At 50.3% G+C, this 25,434-nt stretch overlaps 11 protein-coding genes across 11 annotated transcripts; 7 read left to right on the top strand and 4 right to left on the bottom strand.

Annotated features, from left to right (window-relative positions):
- Nucleotides 1-192: 192 nt before the first annotated feature.
- On the bottom strand, nt 193-987 carry M437DRAFT_62087 (uncharacterized protein; the record flags this gene model as incomplete). The annotated part of the gene is made up of 2 exons (XM_041024022.1): nt 193-885; nt 940-987. The coding sequence occupies 2 exons, from the start codon at nt 985-987 to the stop codon at nt 193-195; spliced, it is 741 nt and encodes a 246-aa protein (XP_040884729.1).
- Nucleotides 988-1,279: 292 nt separating this feature from the next.
- On the bottom strand, nt 1,280-2,800 carry M437DRAFT_62088 (uncharacterized protein; the record flags this gene model as incomplete). The annotated part of the gene is made up of 3 exons (XM_041024023.1): nt 1,280-1,963; nt 2,020-2,319; nt 2,372-2,800. The coding sequence occupies 3 exons, from the start codon at nt 2,798-2,800 to the stop codon at nt 1,280-1,282; spliced, it is 1,413 nt and encodes a 470-aa protein (XP_040884730.1).
- Nucleotides 2,801-3,555: 755 nt separating this feature from the next.
- On the top strand, nt 3,556-4,405 carry M437DRAFT_36322 (uncharacterized protein; the record flags this gene model as incomplete). The annotated part of the gene is made up of 2 exons (XM_041019423.1): nt 3,556-3,886; nt 3,936-4,405. The coding sequence occupies 2 exons, from the start codon at nt 3,556-3,558 to the stop codon at nt 4,403-4,405; spliced, it is 801 nt and encodes a 266-aa protein (XP_040884731.1).
- Nucleotides 4,406-4,650: 245 nt separating this feature from the next.
- Nucleotides 4,651-7,428, bottom strand: M437DRAFT_36355 (uncharacterized protein; the record flags this gene model as incomplete). Its single annotated transcript, XM_041019428.1, has 2 exons — nt 4,651-5,090; nt 5,223-7,428. The coding sequence occupies 2 exons, from the start codon at nt 7,426-7,428 to the stop codon at nt 4,651-4,653; spliced, it is 2,646 nt and encodes an 881-aa protein (XP_040884732.1).
- Nucleotides 7,429-7,985: 557 nt separating this feature from the next.
- On the top strand, nt 7,986-9,257 carry M437DRAFT_80350 (histone acetyltransferase; the record flags this gene model as incomplete). The annotated part of the gene is made up of 1 exon (XM_041027338.1): nt 7,986-9,257. The coding sequence occupies one exon, from the start codon at nt 7,986-7,988 to the stop codon at nt 9,255-9,257; it is 1,272 nt and encodes a 423-aa protein (XP_040884733.1).
- Nucleotides 9,258-9,671: 414 nt separating this feature from the next.
- On the top strand, nt 9,672-10,446 carry M437DRAFT_36845 (uncharacterized protein; the record flags this gene model as incomplete). The annotated part of the gene is made up of 2 exons (XM_041019521.1): nt 9,672-9,981; nt 10,208-10,446. 2 exons carry the CDS (start codon nt 9,672-9,674, stop codon nt 10,444-10,446), a joined length of 549 nt encoding a protein of 182 aa, XP_040884734.1.
- A 3,806-nt stretch (nt 10,447-14,252) lies between these two features.
- On the top strand, nt 14,253-17,111 carry M437DRAFT_36111 (uncharacterized protein; the record flags this gene model as incomplete). Its single annotated transcript, XM_041019384.1, has 1 exon — nt 14,253-17,111. One exon carries the CDS (start codon nt 14,253-14,255, stop codon nt 17,109-17,111), a length of 2,859 nt encoding a protein of 952 aa, XP_040884735.1.
- Nucleotides 17,112-17,630: 519 nt separating this feature from the next.
- Nucleotides 17,631-18,488, top strand: M437DRAFT_62094 (uncharacterized protein; the record flags this gene model as incomplete). The annotated part of the gene is made up of 1 exon (XM_041024024.1): nt 17,631-18,488. The coding sequence occupies one exon, from the start codon at nt 17,631-17,633 to the stop codon at nt 18,486-18,488; it is 858 nt and encodes a 285-aa protein (XP_040884736.1).
- An 817-nt stretch (nt 18,489-19,305) lies between these two features.
- On the bottom strand, nt 19,306-20,532 carry M437DRAFT_38293 (uncharacterized protein; the record flags this gene model as incomplete). The annotated part of the gene is made up of 1 exon (XM_041019809.1): nt 19,306-20,532. One exon carries the CDS (start codon nt 20,530-20,532, stop codon nt 19,306-19,308), a length of 1,227 nt encoding a protein of 408 aa, XP_040884737.1.
- A 184-nt stretch (nt 20,533-20,716) lies between these two features.
- On the top strand, nt 20,717-21,535 carry M437DRAFT_71512 (U1 zinc finger domain-containing protein; the record flags this gene model as incomplete). Its single annotated transcript, XM_041025685.1, has 1 exon — nt 20,717-21,535. One exon carries the CDS (start codon nt 20,717-20,719, stop codon nt 21,533-21,535), a length of 819 nt encoding a protein of 272 aa, XP_040884738.1.
- Nucleotides 21,536-22,662: 1,127 nt separating this feature from the next.
- Nucleotides 22,663-24,036, top strand: M437DRAFT_12689 (uncharacterized protein; the record flags this gene model as incomplete). Its single annotated transcript, XM_041018672.1, has 1 exon — nt 22,663-24,036. A coding segment is annotated over one exon (1,374 nt), but the record flags the coding sequence as incomplete, so codon positions are not given.
- Between the last annotated feature and the right edge of the window lie 1,398 nt (nt 24,037-25,434).

Here is a 25,434-nt window from a genome sequence, read left to right on the forward strand (position 1 = left end):
CAGGTTTTACAGCGATAATGAGAAATGTTAGATTGTAGAAAGGAGAGTCATTTCATGTTTGGAACCACTATGGGAAAGGAAGGAACGCTCAAGCGTGTGTATCATGCTAAGCCATCAAACTCCTGCCATGTTGTGTATCACGTTTCTACACCCGCTTGTCCTTCGAAAGAACATTTCGGACACAAGACTCCTTCACTGACCGAAACGCTTGGCGACAGTGTCCATCACAGCCTCAAATTCAGACTCAGTAGCAGCTTCCTTCTCGTTGTCTTCATGCTCAGACTCCTTGTGACCACCGCCATCAACTTTGTTTCTCTTCTTCCTGTCGTCATGGTTGACGAATCCGAACTTGGTTTCGTTGGAGATGGAAGTAGAATCGCTAGTGGTAGATGAACCAACGAGCTCAGGGGTCGAGGTTTTGTTCTGGGCTTGCTTGGCTTTCTTGAGTAGAGTCTTCTTCTGGCGCTTCGACAGTTTGGGCTGTTCAAGAGGAGTCCCAGTAACAGCAGCAGCGGTGTCGCCATGACCACTGCTCAGCTCGCGAGTCTCGGCGGTGGCGATAGGAGTAGAAACAGTATCCTGGATAGCCAAACCAGCAAGACCCTGCTCAACACCATCCTTCTCCTTACCCTTCCACTCCTCGCGCTTGTCCTTCTCAGCTTGCTGCTTCTCCCTCTTGCGCAGATACTTCTTCTTGTTCTTTGCACGCTTCTTCTCTTTTTCCTCTTCGGTAGGGTCTTCTTCGTCGCTGTCAAGTTCCCAGATGCGTTGTTCTTGTTGTTCAGGCTGTTGTACTCTTTCGAGTTCGAAACGGAAGTCGGGGTTGCTTTCAATTACGTCGGCGATCATGGAGGAGAACATTTCGTTTCTGTGACCTTCCCGCATCTGGAAAGGGTTTTAGTATGGAGTGGTCGGAATAGTGATTTGGAAGGTACTTACGTAGTACTCGCGAATCTTGGAGATTGGGATGCCACGGAAGGTCTCCATGTTTGTGAGAGTTGACAAGGACTGTGACAGCACGCACAGTGGTGGGAGTTCTTAAGAGATGGTGGCTCGGAGGGTGTTTTAATGGGTATAGAGGTGACTGACGCTGGGCTATCAAACGACAACACAAACGAGCAAACGCCGAGGCACAACACAGAAATTTCAAGAACGCACCGGATAGATGACTATTGTACAAGTTGAATTTCTACAAACTGGATCAGACCATCATTGTTGTGTCGATTGGTGGTTGAAAGGAGCAAGCGGCGAAACACTTCACTCCTTCCAGATGACCAGCTCAAAGGGTCGCTGTGCCATGTGCACGTGCCGCCTCTCTCTCAATAGCTCGACCCCAATCCTTCAATGAAAGTTCGAGATCTCCAAGCATCTTAAAACGTCGAGTCATGCCTGTTGAAGCACTACCAATGCGATCTTGTGGCAGACAGGGAGCTGCGTCGTAGTCCTCAGCACCATCGTCCTCTGCCTCGTCCGCCTCGCTTTCCGAGTCGTCCTCCTCGTTCTCTTGCTCAGCCACCGCGTCAGTTCCAGCTTCGCTGTCCTTGCTTTCATCCTTGAGTAGTTTCTTCTTCAGGGCTCTGTTCTTGTTTTTGTTGCGGTTGTGATTGTTCTTCCTCTTGGCGATAAGCTGCTTTTGTAGGCGTGCCATAGTGATCTGAACAGACTGCAACCAAGTATAGGTTCGACGCCAGTACTCCATATCTTCCTCTTCTCCAGATTTTGCAAGCTTGATGATTTTCAGCATGGTTTGCAGATCGCTATACTTGCAGGTCGGGTCTCTGTCGTGCAGGAACGAGTCGACCGCATTGTTGTATGTCTGAGTGTAGGCGGCAATTTGATCCCTTCTCGCCAAGATTGTCACACTGTACTTTCTAAGGCCAAGGTCAAGGATTGGTTCCAATTCCTCGAAAAAAGCCAAATGTTTGAGTAATTCAGTCTCAAGTCGCGTTTCTCTGCTGATGACCTAAAGCAAAGTCAGAGTTGGAGAAGATTGGGTAACTGATCCAAAAGGTTCCGTACCTCTTCAGATTGGCTTTGACGCTTTCTTGATGGACATATCTTGTTGGGTAGACATTTCGGCTCGCAGTGCCATTCGTCTGGTTGACGAATCAGGTTGCGGAGTTCGGCGTCGTCAAAATCTTCTGTGAAGGACTCCTCCAATTCTTTGAGTCTGAGAAACAGCTCTTCATGCACTTCTTGCGGTGTTCGCTTCTCAGTGACACTGCCTAAGGCAGAAAGCCAGAGACCAGTGTCCTCGTCAGGCTTGTAACCACGGCATTGATAAAGCAAGTACTCTTGATTGGCAATCCATTTCAGGGTCTGTAATCATGTCAGCAAAGGATGTTAATGCGCGGTAGACGCAAGTGCGTACCTCAGCCTCTAGCCAGTCTCGAGTTAGAAGGCCCAGCCAGATGACAAATTTGATTCTGCGAAGCGTTGGTGTCTTTCTTCCGTTCGCCTCGATTGTGGTGCGCAATTTCGAGATGATTATGTCCAAAGGACAGTTGGGCTGTTTCATCGTCTGCGCGGGATACAGAAGTCGGTCCAGCCAGCTGTCGTCGGATTCTTTAGGATGCCTGGGAAAGTTCGAGCTGATGACCTTTTCTGCGTGCTTGAACCATCGTAGCTCCTCGAGGCGCTCAGGATCTAAGACCGCAACGGCATCTTTAAGGTCTTTGATGTTTTGAGTCTGAGTCTCTGCGACATTTTGAGTCTCTGTGGCATTCTGGGTCTCTGCGGTATCATCGGTCTTTGTGATATCTGCAGTCTTTGCGACGTCTACAGTCTCCTTGGCTTCCATGATGCTGGTGGTGTCCTTAGGTGTATTAGAATAGGGTCAGATAGTGTTGGAAAAACAGAACAGTGAACGTGTAAGCGACTGCGTTCGAGTTGATGCGGTCAGTGCAGCTGGGCGTCACACGGAACCAGCAGGAAATCTGTAGCCGCGACGACCATTGCGTTGACTCATGTGATATACGAGTAAACAAAGTCTATACTAACGGGGCTTATACTTAGGGGTCTCCATAGAAGATCTAGACGAGGTCGATGGCCATACTGTCAACATAGACGCGAATCAGACGGAACCAGTTTGCAGACCGAAGCACTATACCGAAGCTGCTTCAAGATATTGGCAGGTAGTAGTTCGTCCTAAGAGACTTTGTCCCCATAGCTGATTTGCTTGACAGAAGGGAGTGCATCATTGTTTCTTGATGTTCGATGATCGTGATGATGTCTTCCAAGTCTGCATTGTATACTATAGAACTAGCAGTCGCGACGCCGAATAGAAGGTCGTCGTCGGGAGATGCTGACTAACCACCGACGTCCCGAAGTTCAACCGTGCACAAGTCTGAGCTCCGAGCCTCCGAAGTTCTCAAGCGACATAAGGTGACATGGCCTGACGAGCTGCATATCAAGTAGGAAGTCATTGATATATGTTCTAGTAACCGCCGTGATGTTCTCTAATCTCCATGTTAGGTCGGCTGGATGCCTCGTCTGTTTCTCCTTACCACCGTAGCTCTTGCAATCGCTTTGTTATTCGCCTACAAGTCTTCAAATATGGACAATGCTGGTAATGACCGACAGTGGGCTGACGGTCCATGTGAGCTCGTGCATACACCACAATTCCTGAGTAGGAAGGATGATATATGGACAAAAGGCGCGACACACATGGCACTACTTCACAATGCCATCCTTCGAGGCTTTAATAGCATCTATCTTCAAGCGCCCCATGTCAGAGTCGAAGACTATGCTGCCTTCGTCGGATACAGTCTCAGCTGGTATCGGTTTGTCAAAAGTCATCATGATGATGAGGAAGCAGAGCTGTTCCCGAAAGTCGATGACATCTTGGAAGAGCAAGGCATATGGAACGAGACACACCAGGAGCACGGTATATACAAAATTCGCAGCACTAAGCTGACTTTGAAGCTGATAAAAAGCAGAGTCGTTCCTTGGAGGCCTTACAGACTTCCATAACTACCTGATCAACCTTCCCTCGACCTCGTCGTTTGATGGCATCAAGCTTGTTGCCATCATGGATACCTTCAAGGATCCCTTCACACACCACTTCCACAACGAAATCTCCACCATTGCTTCTTTCGCAACCCTACCAAGCGCCCCTCCTGCCAACTCTCCAGAAGCATTGGCTGCCGCAGCGACGTTCAAAGCATGGGGAAAGAAAACTCTCACCAAGGCCGGCATGACGGATGTTGTCCCCTTTGCTCTCCTCAATTTGGACAGAACATTCGAAGATGGCATGTGGGCTGCTTGGCCCCCTATGCCTGGCCCCGTGAGATGGATGATGGTGAACATGTTTGGTAGCTGGAATTGGGCTTGGTGGAAGTTTGCGAGTTGTGATGCGCAAGGCAATCCTAGAGCGCTGTATGCGCTCGAGAATGAGAAGACGTAGTGGAACGTGATACTTTGTGGATTTTGCATCATCATATGGAACTTCCGATCTCTCATATTGCTATCTACCAATTCAAAGCACTTTTTAATTCCGCCTTTCTCAATCTCGCCATCTGTTTCTGTAGAGTTGCGCAATAACCTTCTTCTGTCAACGATCGCTAGTGGAAATAACAATCTTCTTCTCTTGATTCCTGATCCTGAATTTCCACCTTGTATCAAGCCCTAAGGCACATGTCGTTGTAGGTCTCATTTTTCATGAGCAAGAACACCCATGGCAGTACTCATAGCTTGCTGCGAGTCCTCCTCGGCCAAGAGCCATTCATTGCCCTTTTCAGCGACCATCTCCCAGAGATCACGGTACTCAGTTGCGAAGGTCTTCAGCCATGCAAGTACAAGAACAGTGGCCCACAACTCCTCCTCTTGGAATCCTCCAGAGCGCTCCATCTTGGTGATCGCGGAAGCGAAGAAGTTACGAAGACCGTCGTTCCACTTCCAGTGACCATCAAAGCACTGGAGATCGACAAGGGCGCGGACGGCCGCCAGGGTATTGTCGATGGGAATGGTAGTGGTGTCTTCTGTGTCAGAAGGCGCGCGGAGAGGAACTTCTGGAGATGTCGGATAAGCGTTGTTGCCTGAGGATTGAGCGAAGTATGCGATGGGATCAGCCGTGCGGGCGAACGAAGGAGCTGCGACGGGTGCAGATGGAAGAGGTAGTGGCATAGGAGGAGCCACATTGTGAGCAGCAAGCTCTCTCAGCTGATCGCGCCTGATAGGTGCCTGAGACATCGAGGTCGATTGTGACTGGAAGAGCGTAGCACTCTGGAGCTGAGGCGGAATTGATGGTGACATCCGAGCCAGCGACACCCCACCACCACCACGACCTCCGCCACGACCCACGGATGAAGCACTACAGGGGCTTGAGGCGTTAAGTGGTCTATATGCAGTTGACTGTGACATGCGCCTGCAGCGCTTCTTGACGTGGTGATCTCTGTAGCCATGAGCTCTTTGAAGATCAGTGTCCATTTGGACTTGGTCTTCACTAACGCATTCACCATTCTCGTTGGGCTCGACAGCAACGAAAGAGCACCATTTGTTGGCGACTTGATAATCAAGACCAAGACGAACGGCTTCTCTCTCGACCAGTTCATCGAAACGGGAGGAGTGTTTTTCCATGACCAAATCGGAACCTTCCTTTGCGGTGGTCATCCAGCCTCTGCCTTCTTCAAGCTCTTGGATGGCTTTCTTGGCCGAGAGGACGTTGATTGTGTAGTTGGGGTCGTCCATTCTCTTGACCGGTATCTCCAGCACCAGCGGACCATCGGGACAAGTACCGTGCAAGAGGACAGATTTGGGAGTCTTTCTTTTATCCTGTAGAAGAAGATACACAGTAGTGCGACTGAAAGGTAGTAGAGGGGGGAGGACATGAGGAGCTTGAATAGACTCAGGTACAGCAATGTTGGGGAGATGAGCATAGCGATCAGTGTTCTCATCAGGAGTGTCACTGAGGTCAACAGAATTGTCGAACAACGAGATGGTCGTCTTTGGCCGGTCTGAAGAAACATCCACCACTTGCTTTGGGGCCAGGCTCTCGACCATCTCGAAGTCCTCGGTCTCCTCATACTTGATTTCCAGATGGTAGTCATTCACGTGGGGATACAAAGCGGCCTTGAGCATACGGACAACCTTGAAATCCATGACCTCATCGTCAGTGATGAACTGAGAGATACCATTACCAGCACGAGCAAGGCCTTCAACTAAAGTGTGAGAGACATCATGGCCAACACCGAGCACGAAGCAGCGAGCATCAACTTTCTTCTGATGAATCTGATTGTTGACAAAATCAAAGAGCTGAGACTCTGCATAGATTTCACCATCAGTGAGAACAAAGAGCTCGAGGGGCATATCAGAAAGGTGCGACTTGAATGCGGCCTCGATAGGTGGCATCAATTCTGTGCCACCGTAGCTGGCACTGAAGCTTTTGACAAACTGAAGAGCATGCGTATAGTTTTCCTGATTGTACGGGACGCTCTTTTCCCAAAGAAATTTATGGCTTGATCCGAAAGCGCAGATGTTGAAGCGGACTCCAGTCGGCAAAGACTTGAGGAACGTCTTCAGAGCAGCGACAAGAGCAGTGTTCTTGCTGCCTTGCATACTGCCACTCTGATCGGCGATGAAGATGATTTCTGGTCTGATTGACTTGAGATTGAAACGTGGCACGAAGGTTGCCATAAGAGCTTCACGACCAGGTATGGAGTGCTTCTCGAGGATGGCTTTTGGAGAGCTGATGTCGTCGACCAAGACTTGTAGAACAAAATCCGAACCAAGCTCGGTTGTGTTGTGAGTCAATGAGACTGAAGCCTTTGACATGTCGGAGGTGGGCTCAGAGGTGGTAGAGAGGGTGCCGATGTCTAAGGCGATGGAGTGATCAGAGGGACACTGGACTTTACGCACGGTGGAGCCTTGCATGTCAATGTCGACAGTAATTTTCATGCCCTTTCCGATGGCAGAATCGAGTTTCAGAAGCTCGCCAGGATAGTTGCCGTAACGAGGAGCGATCGAGGTTGGAAGGTTGTAGCGCAAGCCATCAATCTGAGCATCGTGCTTGAGTTCACCTCCATAGGTGATGTCGACTTGGATAGAGGCGTCAGCGGGGACATTTCCTAGGGTAACTCCAAAGACACCAGTAGGGAGGGATTCCAGAAGGCCAGCGGTTTCTCCTCTGCTGACGGCGGCATCGAAGGTCTTGCGAGCTTGTTCCTTTTGTTCGACATGACCCTTGATGACCTTTTCGCCGACGGTACAAGTAAAGGAAGAGACAGCTACACCATCATACAGGGGGAAGGTATAGCGAGTCTCGGGGAGTTGATCTCCAGAGGGGTTGTGGAAGGTCTGGGAGAGTTTGGTGATGAAGTAGAGAGGGGTGATGGTGGTGTGGGAGTCCAGGTGGACCTGAGGGAGATAGGTGCGATTGTAGTAAGAGGTGGTGTAGTAACAACCACAAATGTGGTTGCCGAAGACAGACATGATGTTGAGCTCTCTTGGAGACGAGATGAGATGAGATGGAAAGATTTGAGATTTCAGATAGGTATTTATACGTGGTAGAAGGAGTTGAGAGATGGAGTGTTGCGGGCGTTTGCTGCCTGATCTTGCCAAGCTCGCTGGATCAGAGCTATACGAATGAAAGACGTTTACAATGAAAGAGCAAGACCTACGTGTGTTGCGGATAGCTGCCTTTTGTAGCGAGTCACTTTTGATGTCACGTATTGCTGCCTACACTCAAAAACGTGATGGAAAGCTTTTGGAAGACATGCTTGCGCAACTTATGGTCCACAAAGACCAGTGAGCACGGAGCCGCTGCGAATAAAGACATGGTGGCAAGCATTTAAGACTGGCCGGCGAGGAAACAAGCATCTGCGGTGTCTCGAAGCGAGCAGAAGTTGGAAGCGGCGGCTGGGTCACCCGATGCCAAGACATTTCTCCACGTCTTCTAGAAGGCCCGAGCTCGGGACATTCACATGCGAGTGACGAGGGAGGAGCGACGGCGACGCGACGACTGACAGCGACAAAGACAAAGCAACAAGATGGCGCCAGCAGTCATCAAGGATGAGGCTACATCGACGGCCAAGCGTAAAGCCGAGTCGCCTGACGACTCCATAGCCGACAGCAAGCGCTTCAAGTCATCGACCTCGCCCACACCCACTCTAGCGAATGACACCGGAGACGCCATCCAGTCGACAGCACCACGCATCGTACCCTTTCCCGAGAAACCCGCCGTCATCGAAGAGCGCAACGGCGAGATCGAGTTCCGAGCTGTCAACAACGATGGCGACCACGAGAGCTACATCATCCTGACCGGCCTCAAATGTATCTTCCAGAAACAATTGCCTAAGATGCCCAAGGACTACATTGCCCGTCTCGTCTACGATCGCACTCATCTTTCCATGGCCATCGTCAAAAAGCCCCTCGAAGTTGTGGGCGGCATCACATATCGCCCTTTCAAGGGCCGCCAGTTCGCCGAAATCGTCTTCTGCGCTATAAGCAGCGATCAGCAAGTCAAAGGTTACGGCGCACACCTCATGTCGCATTTGAAAGATTACGTCAAGGCTACCTCGGATGTCATGCATTTCCTGACCTATGCCGATAATTATGCCATTGGTTACTTCAAAAAGCAAGGCTTCACAAAGGAAATCACCCTCGAACGTCCGCGCTGGATGGGCTACATCAAGGATTACGAGGGAGGTACAATCATGCAGTGCAGCATGTTGCCCAAGATTCGCTATCTCGAGTCAGGTCGTCTGCTGCTCAAACAGAAAGCCGCTGTTCATGCAAAGATCAAGGCCGTCTCAAAATCCTTCGAAGTTCACCCTCCACCAGCTCAATGGAAGGGCCTGAAGAAGGGCGATAGTCTACCAGCTATTGACCCTCTTTCAATAGCAGCTATCAAGGAGACTGGCTGGAGTCTTGACATGGATGCTCTAGCCCGTCAACCCCGCCACAACCCCAACCACTCCCAACTCATGCATCTCCTCTCCGCCCTCCAGAACAGCACTCACGCATGGCCCTTCCTCCAACCCGTCAACAAAGACGAAGTCCTTGACTACTATGAAGTCATCAAACAACCCATGGATCTCAGCACCATGGAACAAAAACTCGAAAACGACGCTTACGAAACTCCCGAAGACTTTATCAGAGATGCCACCCTCATCTGTGTCAACTGCAGACGCTACAATGCCGAGCAGACTCCTTACCACAAAGCTGCCATCAAGCTGGAGAAAGAATTGTGGAAGAAGGTCAAAGATGTGCCCGAATGGAGTTACATCGAGCAGGAGCACTTTGCAGAGGTTGGCAAGTGAAAAAGCACAATCGTGTGTGTATTTCCTGTATTGTCTCACGAGGTTTGTTGTAAATTGGCGCTGTGGTCTTGTTTGTATTCGCTCTTTTTCTTGTCTCTGGCTTTCGCTTTCTCTTCAATTCCTGCGATACCCCCTGATTGTTTTCTTCGCGTCTTTGTATCATGACCTCCAAAATCACCAGCTTGAATTTGAAACACTATTCTGCAATTAGTCCTCGTTCCAAGTTTGTGCATTCGACCTCGGGAACAGCGAACAATGTTCAGTGATCGATAGCCTCGACGATGGCAGCTCCGTAGCCTTCTATCGTGATCCGCACGACTAAGCGGAACAGCTGCACTCAGGTATAAATACTACCATCACACGTGACATGCTTCTTCCCTCGCAACGACTTCGAACGAGACTCTGCACGCGAGCATGACTTCCTCCACCCAATCCACCGCCATCGAGAACCAATCCACCTTCTGCCTGTGGTTCCACTACTGCTACGTGGGCTGCACCTCCCCCTGGCACGGGCAATCTGATCCCCAAACCACCTACCTCCTCAGCAACTTTGAAACCGATCTCAATGCCGACACCTCCAAGATCAACGACAAGGATGTCAAAGTCTGGAGACTGGATTTGTTGAACAACAGTGATGGAGATGCAACCAAGAGGTCTCCCAGAGCGGAAGATGTGGTTGCTGAAGAGGACAGAATGGAGGGATATCTCAATTCTATCGAGGAGTGTGAGAAGGTATTTGGTGAGTTATGCCTCTTTGTGTTTTTGTTTCTTGACCCTGCTATTCACCCCCTGATTGTTCTCTCACGACTGTACACGGGCATTGATCAGAGCTGTCAAAAGACACAATTCCATCAATCCCCAAGCCCCAATTCACAGAAACCCCGGCTAAACCCTTATCGTTGCAGGCCACACAACAACCCGCATTCCCTACTCCCCTACCTCTCCAAGAGCCTCAGGCACGCACATCTTCTCCCATCCCACCGACATCATGTCAAGCCTTCCTCAAGGTTACGCCTTAATGCACAGGAACCGCAGCAACACAAACAACAGAACTGGAGATTTACACCTTTGGGGCCATCCTTCAGGATTGGATTACAACTCTGCTGCTAAGTTTGTGGTGCATTTGAAGTGGTTGATTGAGGGCAGGGTCGGGGAGTGTGAGTGTGGGCCTTGTAATGGGAAACGTTGAAGATGCAAGAGGGGATGGAGATATACTGTTACAGAGATCAGAAGAAGAAATGGGAATGCAGAGATTGAGGAAAGGGCGAGAGTCAAGAGGCCAATAAGAAACCCCGACGCCAATGTTATCCTGGCACAAACTTGGTTATTTGATTTGTTGTTCAATTGAGTTTTCCATCACATTCTATGCTTTTGCTGTCAAAACCTACGTACAAAATAATCACAAGCGGCTAGAAGCAGCACCTTGCCCCTTCGGCATTTTCTTATCAACACCCAAAGCCTCAACATCCTTAGGTTTGTAGTAATGCGGCGCAACCTCCGAGAGCCACTCTGGCTGCAAAGGGAAACACGAGCGCATGAATTCCTTGCTGGTAAGCACAAGTTCGTGGTAGATGGTCCACTTCGGGCGGTTGCCGGTAGCAGCCAAGACAGAAGAAGGATGTAGCCAAGTGGTTTGGTTGTTCTTGACAGTGCGGTAGCTGTCTCCTCCTCTTTGTATACGCGCGGCATTGGGGAAGAAGCCTGCAGTGAGTGCTTTAAGGATTGGTGGGATGTTGCTGGCGCCGCAGGAGCTTACTGTGACTTCAACACGATCACAAAGCTTTGCTAATTGATCGCGCACGTCTCTTGCACGTGTGAGACTGCGCTGCTGCAAGAAGTTCTCCTTTGCCCAGACTTGAGAGAAGTCTGAGTCGACCCATTGGTTCCAGATGTTGAGATAGGTGAGATGGTCGCCGCCATCTTTGACAGTGAAGCGCTCTCTTGTTGTATCTGCCTGTGTCTTCTTGTCTTTTGGTCGATAGAAGAGTGCGCTTGCTTCACCAAGCATGGAGACAATTGACAAGACTTCTTCCACACATCCTTCCTTATCAGCTGCAAGGATTGCTTTCGCTAGCAAAGGGTCCGTTGGGAACTCGGCCATTTGTCGACCCACACGTGTAAGTTCACCTTTGTCATTCAAGGCTCCTAGAGCGTACAGCTGTTCTAGCGAACGAATAAGCATGTCGGGAGATGGCGGATCCAGGAACTCAAAGTTGAGCAAGTCGTTGATGCCCAATGACTTTAGGAGCAGAACCACACTCGTCAGGTTTGTTCTCTGGATTTCAGGAGTAGTTGATTCCGGCAAGTCGTTGTAGAAGGCCCACTTGGTATACAGACGGAAGCATTTGCCGGGGCCTGTACGTCCTGCTCTACCTGCACGTTGGTTTGCAGAAGCACGCGAGATGGGTACAGCAACCAGACTTTCCATGTTGGTGGCTGGAGTATATCGATTTTCCTTGACATAACCAGGATCGATGACATATACGATATTGTCAATTGTTAAACTCGTCTCAGCAATATTGGTCGCCAAGACGACCTTACGAACCTTTGGTGGCGTCGGTTCGAAGATGCGGTTTTGCATATCGGTGGGCAAATTTGCGTAGATAGGACATATCATAAGTTCGCCAGCAGCAGCACCAAGTTTTCGAGCAGTTTCCTGCAAGGACTCATTTGCTTGCTCAATCTCATCTTGTCCAGTCAAGAAGACCAAAATGTCGCCAGGCATAGGTTGAGAAAGATGAATCTGGAAAACTGTCGTGATGGCAGCTGATAAGTAGTTGGCTTCCGGTTGCATGCTGTAGTTCATTTCAACATCGAAAGTTCTTCCGGGGATGTTCATGATCGGGGCGTCGTCAAAGTAGGATGAGAACTTCTGTGCATCAAGAGTGGCAGATGAGATAAGAATCTTCAAATCTGGCCTACCACGCGCAATGTCCTTGATCAGACCAAACAGGATATCGGTGTGCAGCGTACGTTCGTGAGCTTCGTCAATCATCAAGGCGGAATATTTACCAAGATCTGGCTCTGTCAAGAACTCACGCAACAACATACCGTCGGTCATGTACTTGAGAATGGTCTTATCGCTGGTTGCATCCTCGAATCGAATAGAATATCCGACTTCGTTACCAACCTTGACACCCATTTCTTCAGCCACACGTGTAGCGACCGACATGGCAGCAACCCTACGAGGTTGTGTACAGCCTACAATCTTGCCACCCTTGGTCATACCGTGCTCATGGAGATATTGCGGTAGTTGAGTAGTCTTTCCTGAACCAGTTTCTCCGACGACGATCAGGACTTGGTATTTGTCAACCGCAGCGAGGAACTCGTCTCGATATGTGTACACAGGCAAAGTCTTTCGCTTTTCCTCGATAGTCTTTGCTTTTCTTTCAGCAGCAACGAGTTGTTGGGCGAGCTGACGTTCCTCTTGAGTCTGTTGCTGCATGCTCCCAGACATGACACGATCAGTCATCCACTGGATCTGCTGGTCCTGGTCAAAGACATATTCGTAGTCGGCCTCGTTTACTCGCTCGGTGACCATGATCTGAGCTTTCGTTTTGGCGAGCTGCTCATTCTCCCATTCTTCGTGTTCTGTGACGAATCTTTCTCGTCCATACTCGTCTCGATCAACATGACGACTGTTCAATGCATCTGACTTGGCCTTTCGGCTTATTTTTCCTTTTTCTGTAATGTAGTCGTCCGGAAGCGCATAGCCTTCTAGGTGGTCATCTATGCGCAGACGCTCTTCTGCAATTTCAAGAGTTCTCTTGTTCTTCTCGAATTCGGCCTTCTCTTGAGCTGTGAGCAGTGGGTTCTCACGAAGTTCCAATTGTTCCTCGGCAACTTGCTTGCGGAGAAGAGCGAGTTCCTGAGCTTCTCTCTTCTTGAGATATTCCTGACGAGAACGTAATCTAATATCCTCAAGTTGTGCCTTTCTTTGCTTGGGATCGTCGGCTAGGGCGCGTCGAGATGCTGAATCATGCTTTGAGCGGTCCTCAACAATCTTCTTGGTACCACGTTCATCCTTCTCTCTCAAGCGCTTCTCGAAAGCAATGCGCTCCTTGCGATCGCGTTCTTCTTCGTCTTCTTCAGGCGAGGCTGAACGTCGACGAGGAGAGGCCGAACCGTCGTCGAGTCTTGGACGCTTCGAGGCCGACGGACGTGACTGCTCATCCTCTGCTTCCTCCTCTTCCTCTTCATGTTCTTCATCGCCCCAACGGTCGTCAAAGTCGCCATCGTCTCGTCGGCGCAAACGTTTTGTATGACGCTCACGGCGATCATGGCGGTCGGAGCGGTCTCTTCTGTCTTCGGTACGGTCGCGACGGCGCGTGGATGGTGGAGGAGCAGGCACGGGCTGTTCATCTTCAACATTCATGTCGAGCAGGGCGTAGCGCTTCTTGGAGTCCTTGGTCGAGGCATCTTTTGGTCGTGATGAGGAGGAAGATTTGTCGGATTTGGGTAGGCGGGCAAATAGCTGGTGACTGAAAGTGCGCAAGTCCTTGTCGTCGGCATCAATCATAGCCTGAAGCTTGTCGTGAAGCTGGTCGGGAGTCTTGACAGAGCTGGCAGTCTGCTGGACAAAGTCGACAATCATGTTCTCCGACCCGCCGACCAACTTGATCAAGTTGTCTGAAATGAAGGTCCGTACGTCCATGTTGAAGCAGGGCCAGATCCGAGGTCCAGTAAAGGATGGGTGTGGAATAGAAAGACAAATGTTTTGGGCAGAAAGTTGGTATAGATTCGCGAATCCGCCAAGCGTGCGTCACTGCTGTCGAGTCGTTCTCACAAACACATCAGATTATTTCGAGCAGTCAGAAAGCAGCTTGTAGAGGGCACACCGAAGCAGCATACGTTGCTCGCACAATAAGAAAGGGCGACGGAGGCGGCTTACTGTTGGAGCACAAACTCCACCTTGATCGCTGCCAAGCATCGCATACCGGAGTTCCCAAGTTGTAGCTTCAAGCGTGACGCGACCAACTTCGTCGTCCACCAGCCATGTTCACCTTCACGCCGCTGTTGGGCGCCCAGTCCGAGTCGGCTGCGTCGCAGTCGCTGCTGGAGCTGGATGGAGGCGTCAAGATCCTCGTCGATGTCGGCTGGGACGAGTCTTTGGACGCCGAACAGCTCGTCCACATTGAGCAGAACGTCTCGACCATCTCCCTTATTCTTCTCACTCATCCGACACTGAACCATCTAGGCGCATTTGCGCATTGCTGCAAACACATCCCGCTCTTCTCCTCCATCCCCGTCTATGCCACAACCCCTGTTGTCTCGCTTGGCCGCACTCTCACCCAGGACCTGTATGCCTCGGCCGCACATCAAGCTTCAATTGTTCCACCCTCAGCTCTCGCCGAATCGCTTTCCAAGTCTCAAGTGCCCGCCAATTTTCTGCTCCAGCCCCCGACCGCCGATGAGATTGCCTCGTACTTCTCCTTGATCAACCCTCTCAAATACTCCCAACCTCACCATCCTATTCCCTCGCCCTTCTCTCCCCCTCTCAATGGCCTCACTATCACTGCATACAACGCCGGTCACACTCTAGGTGGTACTATCTGGCATCTACAACATGGCCTTGAGTCTATCGTCTACGCCGTCGACTGGAACCAAGCAAAAGAGAACGTCTTATCGGGTGCTGCTTGGCTGGGAGGTGCTGGCGGTGGTGCTGAAGTCATTGAACAGTTGCGCAGACCCACAGCCCTGGTCTGCAGTACAAAAGGTGCCGACCGATCACATCTTGCCGGAGGCCGCAAGAAGCGTGACGATGCACTGCTCGCCCTGGTCAACCAGACCATTTCTAATGGCGGTACTGTTCTAATTCCTACAGACTCTAGCGCTCGCATGCTTGAATTGGCCTACATTCTGGAACACCACTGGCGACAAGGTACCAATGGTCCCAATCAGGAGCTTTACAAGAACACGAAGCTGGCCTTTGCCGCAAAATCAGCTTCTGCCACATTGCGATATGCTAGGAGTATGATCGAATGGATGGATGATGCAATTGTGCGTGAGATGGAGGCCGCCGTACAAGGAAGGTCTGAAAATACCCAAAAGAGTCAGACTGGCCGCGACGAAGACACTCCCTTCGACCTGAAATATTTGAAGCTGGTCGAGAAGAAGACACAACTACACCGCATTCTTGACTCTGGCAAGCCAGCTGTTATCCTAGCAAGTGACAAGTCCCTCGAGTGGGGCTTTTCTAATGATGCCATTCGCAAGATTTGCAACGACCCAAGGAATCTTGTCGTCTTGACCGAAAGAGCTGCAAACCCATCACCAGACGACAAGGGTATCGGTCGTTTCTTGTGGGAATATTGGCGCCAACAGGTCGAGTCACGGGATGAAGACGCAAACGTTGTCGAGATGTCGGGCGCGGAAACACAAGTACGCCACCTGGATGTAGCACGTCTCGAAGGCGACGAGAACCTCCTCTATCAACAATACTTGGCTCGCAGACGCCAAATGCACAGCACACTGCAAGGCGACAACACGCTCACAAAGGAAAACGCAGCAGAGTTGGCTGATGATGGCTCCTCTACCAGCTCTGAATCCTCTGATGAGTCTGAGAATGAGCACCAAGGAAGGGCACTCAACATCTCTGCAACCATGACACACAGACGCAAAGTAGGTCTGACAGATGCTGAGCTCGGAATCAATGTTCTCCTACGACGCAAGAACGTTTACGATTATGATGTACGCGGTAAGAGAGGACGCGAAAAGGTGTTCCCCTATGTTGCCAAGCGCGGTCGCGCAGATGACTTTGGTGAGGTGATTCGTCCGGAAGAATATCTTCGTGCAGAAGAGAAGGACGATACAGATGGCCAAGACGCAACAGAAGCCAAGACAGAAACTGCTGTTGGACAAAAGCGAAAATGGGATGAAGTCGCACCTCGGGCTATTCAAAACGGTCGGACTGACAAGAAGAGCAAGACCGATGAACGAGACTCTACAAACGCAAATTCGACAAGTCAGGATCATGACATGAATGGCGACGCAGCCAGCGAGTCAGAAGAGTCTGACTACGAGCCTGAAGAAGCACTACCAGAAGGACCTCTCAAGGCTGTGTTTTCCAAAGTTTCTTTACAATTCAACCTGAGGATAGCCTACATCGATTTCTCTGGTCTTCACGAAAAGCGCGATCTGCAAATGCTTATCCCCCTCATTCGACCAAGGAAGCTGATTCTGGTTGCTGGAGAAGAAGCTGAGACGCTTGCGCTTGCTGAGGATTGCAAGATCTTGCTTGCAACTGGCGAAGGTAATGCGGTCGACATCCTCACGCCAATCATTGGTGAGACTGTTGATGCTAGTGTCGATACAAATGCATGGACACTTAAACTCAGTCGAGACCTGGTCAAGAAGCTCGCCTGGCAAAACGTCAAGGGGCTTGGCATTGTGGCTGTCACAGGTCGTCTCGAGGCCGTACAGAAGATGCTCGCTGCTGCGGATAGTAATGGAGACGAGGCTATTAAGAGAAAGAAACAAAAGATGATTGAGGGTGGTGACGAGGCCGATGCACCTGACCAAGCCGACGATGTTGAACTTGAGACGGAGCCTGTCCTTGATGTGTTATCAACCAACCCCTCAGCCAACAACCAAATCACAACACAGCCACTACATGTTGGCGACCTTCGTCTTGCTGATCTGCGAAAACTTATGCAAGCTTCTGGTCACGCAGCAGAGTTCAGGGGTGAAGGCACACTGTTGGTTGATGGTACTGTGGTTGTCCGCAAGACTGCTAATGGCAGAATTGAAATTGAGGGAGGCAACTACATGGCATATGCTGGACGTCGGGAAAGTGCATTCTTTGCAGTCAGACGCAAGGTGTACGAGGGTCTGGCTGTCATTGCTGGTAGTTGAGTCAAAAGCTTGCTGTAAGATACCCAAATTCATCATTCTCAAACCGTTCGTGATTTGTGAAGGCACGAAATCTTGCTTCCTTTCCCGCATAATTCGCTCTCGCTTGTGATCGCGACCAACTCTTAAGATCTGTGAAACTGTTGACTGCTAGCGCATGCTCAATCCACCAAAGTCAGGAAACTACTTGATCACGCGACAATCATATGCTTCTGTATTCACGTTACGCTGGCCACACCTTCAAAATGGCTTAGCACACACACCATGGGACAGCGCATGCGAGTTGACACGAACCTTCCGAATCTATAAATCACCCGACACTTCCTTCTTCGAATACAAACCTCTACCTCAACATACACCAGTGGTCTACTTGTTCGAATATCTACTGCTCCGCCACACACAACAGCATATCAATCAATTGACAATTCCTACATGAGCAACTCGAAACCCTACACTTGGAGACCATTCAACTATCAACCTGCCGCCCTTTCACCAGCCCCTCTGATGCCAATCTTGCTCGCCATGCCCGTATTGGTCGCCCCCTGTGTTGCCGTGCCCGTCAAGACCGCACCACTCAAGGACATGACAGTCGCTGGCTCCGACACAGCAGCCAAAGGCAAGCAATTGGTTACTACAACCAAGACGACTGCCGCCATCAAGGGCACATCTTCCAAGACGGTGACAAAGACTGTTTCCAAGGCAGCATCTTCGGTTGCAAAAGTACCCTCAAAGCCTCCCTCTGCACCCGGAACATCAGCATCGAAGGCCCCACCCTCCAAACCATCCTCTTCAACACCAGCAAAGTCCTCCACCTCCAAAACATCCAAGAAATCTTCTTCTCAAGCTGCTGCAACTGCAGAAAAGACTTCTGCCACTGTGGTTGCAACCAAGACTGTAGTCTCTGCCTCTACCTCTTGCAGCAAGAAGTCTTGCGCCAGTGCAGCAAAAGCATCCACAACCTCTTCCAAATCTACACCAAGTCAAAAAGCAGCAAAATTGAAAGCGGTAACTGCACCAACCCTTCCTCTGCCAGGCATGAAATACATCTACCCTAAACACCATACCTGTCTTCACATCATCCTGCGCACCAAAGTCTGGGAAACCTCCCCTGTGCCTTCCAACCTGGTAGCCAAGACTTTCTACGTCCCTTGTGTGATGAGCATCGCAGAACTGATTGAGCAGTTGATGGGTGTAGAAGGAGATAAATGTAAGGGTTGGGCACTTACAGAGGTTCAAGAAAAGGGAGATGGGGCTTTTGTTAAGGGGGGATGTGTGGAGTTTGGGTCTGAGAAGGCGAAGAGGGTGCTCGGAGATGTGGGTTGGAATGAGAAGATGGGGGTTGAGAGACCGCCTGTTTGGATGGTTTTGCACAAGGTCTGAGTGGAGAAGAGTGATCCGAGGATGAAGGGTCATTTGTTGTGAGTTTTTGTGGTCTTGTTTTGATCTGTGGTTTTTCTTGCTTGGGAAATTGCTTGACTATGATGTCTAAGGGAAGAATGTTTCCCTCTATCTGCTGTCTTGCTTTTTTGTGTTTTTACCACTGGGGTTTCTGAATCTACAAGCATCATAACATCTTCTCCTTCTTTAAATTCTTTGATGGTATCTTGAATGCAAGATAAACTCAAGTCAGGATTCTCTTGAGAGGCGCAAAGATGTACTTAGTATATGTATCAAAGGCTAAAATGTCAGAGCCTGTTCTGCTTCAACTTCAACATGACGATAGAGAAACTCACGTATATCTTGGAGTCTCCCTTCTCCTGTTGACCGATTCGGAGTTTCTGTGCTTCTCCTTGCATTTTTGTGCAAAATAGTCAAGAATTCTTTTTATTTCTGAGATGAAGCGTGTACTGATTGAATAACAGATCTGCAACCATTAAAAGATCAAAGGAGCAGGGTCAGGTGGTCATCAACAATTGTCTTCTGATCGACAGAGAGAGAGAGCAAATGAAAGGTGAATTGTATGAAGAGGGTTAGAATAATATACAAAGATGGATATGAGGAGGAGAGCAAGAAAAGAGAGAGGTCCCCATTTTCTTTCATGATTGATGATGGACTAGAGCCTCGATTTGCAAACAAAAACACTTTCAGGCCAGAAGAACGCTAGACGCTTCTTTTTTCCATACACAAAAACAAGAATGAACGCCTGGCTGATACAGTATGAAATGCTTCCCTTTCAATTGTGGCAGAAGAAATATTCCTAGTGCTTGGCACGAGTGTCTTCGAAGCTTTCAAGCACGCTATCCGTCACGCTTTGAGGCTCATTGGATGGTTTTTGTGTAGGAGATGATTCTGAAGAGGCAGAGACTTGCTTAGGGGCCATTGTGCGGGCCTGGCTTTCGTTGACTTTGCCGTAGACGCCCATAGCGGTGGCGATCATGCTGCCAATATCTCCAACATTGCCGGGAACAACCACGCTGGTACCCTCCTTGGCCAGCTTGCCGAAGGCATCGACGTACTTCTCGGCAACACTGAGACTGACGGCACCTTGGGCGCTCTCCTTGCCTGAAGCGATCGAGTTTGAGACAGCGTCGATTCCAGCAGCAGTGGCCTTGGCCTTGAGGAGGATGGCTTCGGCTTCACCAGTGGCCATGTTGATTTGCTCAGCACGCAAGGCCTCGGACGCCAGGATGACACTCTGCTTGCGACCTTCGGCGATGTTGATTGCACTCTGACGTTGACCCTCGGATTCCAGAATCTCGGCACGCTTGCTACGCTCGGCAGTGACTTGACGGTGCATGGCTTCGACGACACCAGCGGGAGCGTGAATATCGCGGATCTCATAACGCAAACAAGTGACACCCCAGTCCTGTGCAGCCTCGTTGATGGCTTGTGTGATGTTTGTGTTCAAGGCAGCACGCTCTTTCAAGACATGATCGAGAGACAGCTGACCAATTTCGGAACGCATTGTGGTTTGGGCGAGTTGTGAGATGGCGTACTCGGCATCTTCAACACCGTAGCTGGCCTTGTAAGGATCAAAGACGCGGGTGTAGAGTACGCCGTCCAGCTCGAGAGTAACGTTGTCGGCGGTGATGGCGCTCTGGGAGGGGATCTCGATGGCGGCTTCTTTGAGACTCTTGACGTAGGCGATACGATCAATCAGAGGAACGAGAATGGCAAGACCGGGCTGCAAGATGCGGCTGAACTTGCCCATGCGCTCGACGATCCATGCTGTTTGCTGAGGCACGAACTTGACAATGGTGTTGGCGGGTAGTGATGAGCGCTGGAAGTAGCTTGTGGGCTCGCCTGAGCCGGTAGAACGGGAGAAGAGCGAGTCGGCAGAGGGAAGGTAGCGTGGCGGTTGCGAACTAAAGGCAGCTCTCTGAATGGTGAAGCGGCTGTTGGCCAGGACGGCGAGCGAGCGGCGCGAGACTGCTGGTCGTAGTGCGCCCGACCGCGCAATGATACCGATGGCGTTTTCGGCCATTGAGGATGTGCTTGAATATGCTGTGTTTGTTGAAGTAAGTGCGATGGTCGAGTGGAAGGTGGACATCATCGCCGCTACCTACTTCAAACACCAGCGTGGGGCGGGCCAAAGCTTCCTCTAAATTCCGTCATCATCGCTCTTTCCTCTGCCAGTCCTTTCTTGTCAACTCATTTAAGCAGCAAACATGTCGGAATACTGGAAGTCGACGCCTAAATACTGGTGCAAGTTCTGCTCGACCTACGTGCGCGACACGGCTCTCGAGAAGAAGTCACACGAGGCCACTCCGAAGCACCAGAACAACATCCAGCGTTCCTTGCGCGACATCCACAAGAAAACAGAACGAGAGGACCGTGAGAAGCAGCGCGCCAAAGATGAAGTCGCTAGACTGAACGGCCTGGTCTCTGGCAAACAACAATCAAATCCCTCCGTCGCCTCTGCCTCGCAATCTTCTGCTCCCAAACTCAAGTCCACCGCCCCGACCGGTCCTGCTTCTGTTGCCGAGCGCAAGCGCCAGATGGAACAGCTCGCTGCCATGGGTGTCGCTATCCCTGAAGAATACCGTCGCGACATGTCTATTCAAGGAGAATGGTCCACTGTCTCCGAGACTCCTGTCTACTCGCGCCCGGTCAAATCTACCGACGACGATGAAGATGAAGATACCAAGGCTTTCGGCGTGAGGAAGCGCAAACTTGACGACGAGGAAGAACAAGATCTAAAGTTAGCCCCCAAAGCCTGGGGCTCACGACTGAAATCATACCCTGGCGCAAGTAGCAATGCCGAAGAAGATCTAGATGCTTTGCTCTCTAGCGCCACCACCAAGAAGGAAGTCAAGTCTGAAGCGACAGATCTGCTAAAGGAAGAGGCTGATCTCGATACTGCTAATTCCATTGCTGCTGTGCCAGACATTGCCGAAGCTGCTTCTGCCGAGTCTGAAGTCAAGGCGGAACCTAAACAAGACCAGGACGCTCCCGTCGTCTTCAAGAAGCGCAAATCCAAGCGCTGAATAACTGGTAAGATGGCTTCAAAAATGTACACACAATTTCACCAGCGACGTTCTCACACATGTCGGTCTTAAACCACGCCGACATTCCTGACTTTGCGCTGTAAGCTGCAGTCATGCTCGACCCAATGGCAAGCATGGCTATCCATATCATCACGCTATACTACGAGGCATGGGCATGGCAATGTGTAGCCGGTACTTGTCAGATGAGACTTATAGCAACATCGATCTCAATGACCACGCGACAGCATGCCATTGGCACGAGACCAGCTGTCAACATGGCGATCATACAAGAGGCACGCTAGGCAGGCATAGAAAGGCGACGACAGATGCAGGGGGTTGAAAGTTGGTCATCGATCCTTAGGCATCAAGCATTCTGGTTGAGCAGCAGACCAAGACATATCAATCACATAGGCGAGAAAGGTCGAGGCTGTGGATCACTCATTATTTCGTGCGAAGTCGATGTGTCTCTTTCGATGCCCTCGTTGGTGCTCTATTAATGAATTGCGTAGTGCGTATATGAAACTTGATGAAACACGTAATATCAAGCTAGTTAGATCGACTTTGAACGCGTCCGTGTCAGAGAGAATTGGTTGCTGGCCTTGGACAAGATCGCATCGACATTCTTAAAGTACATGCATTGCTGCTATGAACAATGGTTTGAAAAAAAAATGTAGTAGATACTGAGAGAAGGGATATTCGGCCGAGAGGAGTGACGCCATCTTTGATTCATGTCTTGTATAGGGGTTTGGAAACGCTCTCGCAGCTGCAGACCAACAGAACACATATAAAAACCATGGCAACCCAGATGTTCAGTGGTTCGCGGACAAGCGAGCCTGTTCATCCGCGAGAGCCACACTGTTACACGTTGACAGCAAGTGTGGAATAGGAGACGAAATTGTAGGGAGTTTGCGGCATCGCTCAAGCAACGCGGCTGCATCGACTTGCGGAGATTAATATTGCCCTGGCCGCCGTGACCGAGGACGGCATTCTGGAAAAAGGCCCTTGATCCGGGTTTGGAGTGTCGCATATCTGTTTGTCTCATTATCCGTGTCCAGCAAACACTCATCGACATCAACATCAACACAGAGTCGCTTGAAATGGACGTGTCTTCGAGATCCCCCTTTCTACGTCCGTCGTCTCCTGGCCTGGATGTGCATCCCTCGCTAGCTCTCTACCCTAGTGGGTGCCCTCCGCTGGACGCTCGTTCCGACCGCTCAGTGTCGACGCCGTCAACAATCTCTAGCAGATCCGTATCCTCATCGTCGGCTCGTTCGGAATCAGGTCGTCGCAAGAATGGCTACATGCGACCACAAGGCACCGCCTTTTCAGACTCTGCCCGCAATCGCGACAGTGTCATGAGCTTGGGAAGCATCGCTCACATGCAATACTACTTTGCTCGTACCGGCCTTCTCGACGGCAAGGGTGCTCAATTTGCAAAGCCAAAGAAAGGCATCAAACAACTAGACACCAACGTTGCCATATACACCACATCAGAAGATGGCTTGGTCGAGAGTCCGAAAGATACCAACGAAGAATGGTCAGAGCCTGTTATGCTGCCACCGACTGTCTCAACATATGCCTACAAAGAGCCAAATGTACCGCCCCCACCAGATCTTCCTGTGCTTCGCCAGCAGCTTCGCGAAGCCCTGGACGATGCTCAAAAAGTACTCCAGGAGTCGGCCGAAGGTATCACATACGACGATGCTACCCGAGAAGCGATTGTCGAGTCCGTCCGAGCCCCTACAAACCCCGACGAACCTCCAATTGCTCAAGGCTGGCACGAGATTATGGGTCTTCACATGCTTGATATCATCACCCTGGCTATACGCGCCGCAAAGACATACTACACATCACACCCGCGCCCCCAGCAACTCTATGCGATTCAGTCCGAGCGTAAAATCCGTGGAGATCTGTACGAAGTCCTGGATGTTCTGAAACGTGCAGCTGCCAGAGAATTCCGTGGAGGCATCAAGGAGGAAGAAAGAGTCGGCATAACTTCTTGGATCGATAGTATCAACGACCTGCTGTCCAAAGAGCAATTACACGAGCAACAAGAGCAAGATTCTCGAGCCAACTGCGCCTGGCGTCATGGAGACTGGACTGGTCGGGAGCGCGAAAGAGAATGGCTTTTCATGTCGTCTTTTGACACCAGCTCGGAGCCCCTTCCACAATGGACCGAATCTACTCCTGAAGAACCATCTCCATTCTTGCAAGCTCTTCAGAGTGGTCTACGATTGGTGCAGCTTCACAACGAAATGGTCCGCCGCTCTGAGCGACCATTTGGCGAAATCAAGACTTTCTTCACAGACGTAGCAAAGCCATATCGATGTGCTGAAAACTTGCGCTTCTGGTCAAAAGCTTCAGAACTTCGATGGGAGACCATCCTCTCCTTCAACGTGCTTCACGTTGTACACGGCAAGGACGCAGAAGCTTGGAAACAGTTTGACGAGACTATATTCAAGTGGTGCCGCGGAGTAAGAGAGGAGATATCGAAGGAGTGGGCAGCTTCTGAGTGATCTGCATAATTGAAACCTGACTTTTGAGTTGAGAGGCTCCTGGCGTTAGTGTGGTAAGGTGCCGAATTTCGGTTTTCTTCTTTCCTTTGTTTGAATCATATTACTTCCAAGTCACTTAATGCCTCCAGCGCAAAACCTAGATACCCCAGAGGCAGGCTGTTTTTGTTTCTCTTCTTTCGATTCTAGATCGCCCTTATTATTCGGATCAACTTGGAAAATTACAGATTCGTATCCTCGATTGGCGCCCTCGAGATGCTGCTCACTGTTTTTTTGTCATCACAACATCTTCAATTAGTGTTACCGGGTTGTTCGGCTCTTGTCATTGATCACTGCCGTGTTAGGAGGGGGTGTATCCATGTCAAGTCTCACATTGACACCTTGGCGCTACGCAACTCCTAACTTTAGTAGAAACGGCAGAATCAAATCCCGAACCTGTATAGCCAAGGATCAGGTGAGATCCAAATGGGTCTCTGAATCGAGAAGTTATTGGCTCCGTTGTTCGTTCTTGCCCAGGGCCCTGCATCAACCCCACACTCTCCCCGCAACATTACATTTGGCAGGAACAGTACGTACTCAGGGATTGTGCTCCAAGACGTTCCTTCCTCAGACATCTCCACTATTGCCCCGCGAAACTAGTCAGGACTTCAAATTGCTGGGATCCATCATGACTTCTAGCAATTGACGAATCGATAGTTAACTCTGCTATCGAAGCTGGAGTCACTTGTCCCTCGAGCTAAGATACGTCTACATCAGCAGACACGTGTAAAGCGCTTACGAACCATACGCCTCTCTGGGTACTTGAAAGGTCTGGAAGATCTGTCCCACCAATGCCACCCACATACTGAGCCTGATCAAGCGCATCGTGCGGGGAACAGCTACGTCCCCTGTGGCATGGCTCATGAGGAGCTGTTGCAGCTACCGTCATCTGAAGAGACACGCTTGGGTCAATGGGAGTACTGATCTAGCTCAAAGACTCGATGGCGCATACGCTCATTGGATTGGCACTACTAGCCCATGGAGATCGGATCCCTCTTGGGCACAAGCAGGTCTACTGCTAGCAAGCATGAGCAATCCTGCTATCCACTGTGCTGGGTGCACATCTGCCTCCTGTGCTCAAGGCTGCTACAAGAACCCCGCTCATGGTGCCACACAGTAATATCAGAAGCTATACAGATGCATGCATGCTTTCCAGATCGGAGGTGTGGTCATGGGGATACTCCCGAATATCATCTCTCCGTGGACATCACTTGCTTCTGAACAACACTGTGCATTGCTATAGCCATCTTGACGGATCGTCGCGCATGGGAAAGGCAGAGAAGTTCCAGCGAGAATGCCGACTACGCCTTGATTTATTCTGAATGCTTTCAGAGCTCACTAGCTGCA

The sequence above is a fragment of the Aureobasidium melanogenum genome (genome assembly GCF_000721775.1).
Source record: "Aureobasidium melanogenum CBS 110374 unplaced genomic scaffold scaffold_1, whole genome shotgun sequence".
Taxonomy (NCBI): domain Eukaryota; kingdom Fungi; phylum Ascomycota; class Dothideomycetes; order Dothideales; family Saccotheciaceae; genus Aureobasidium; species Aureobasidium melanogenum.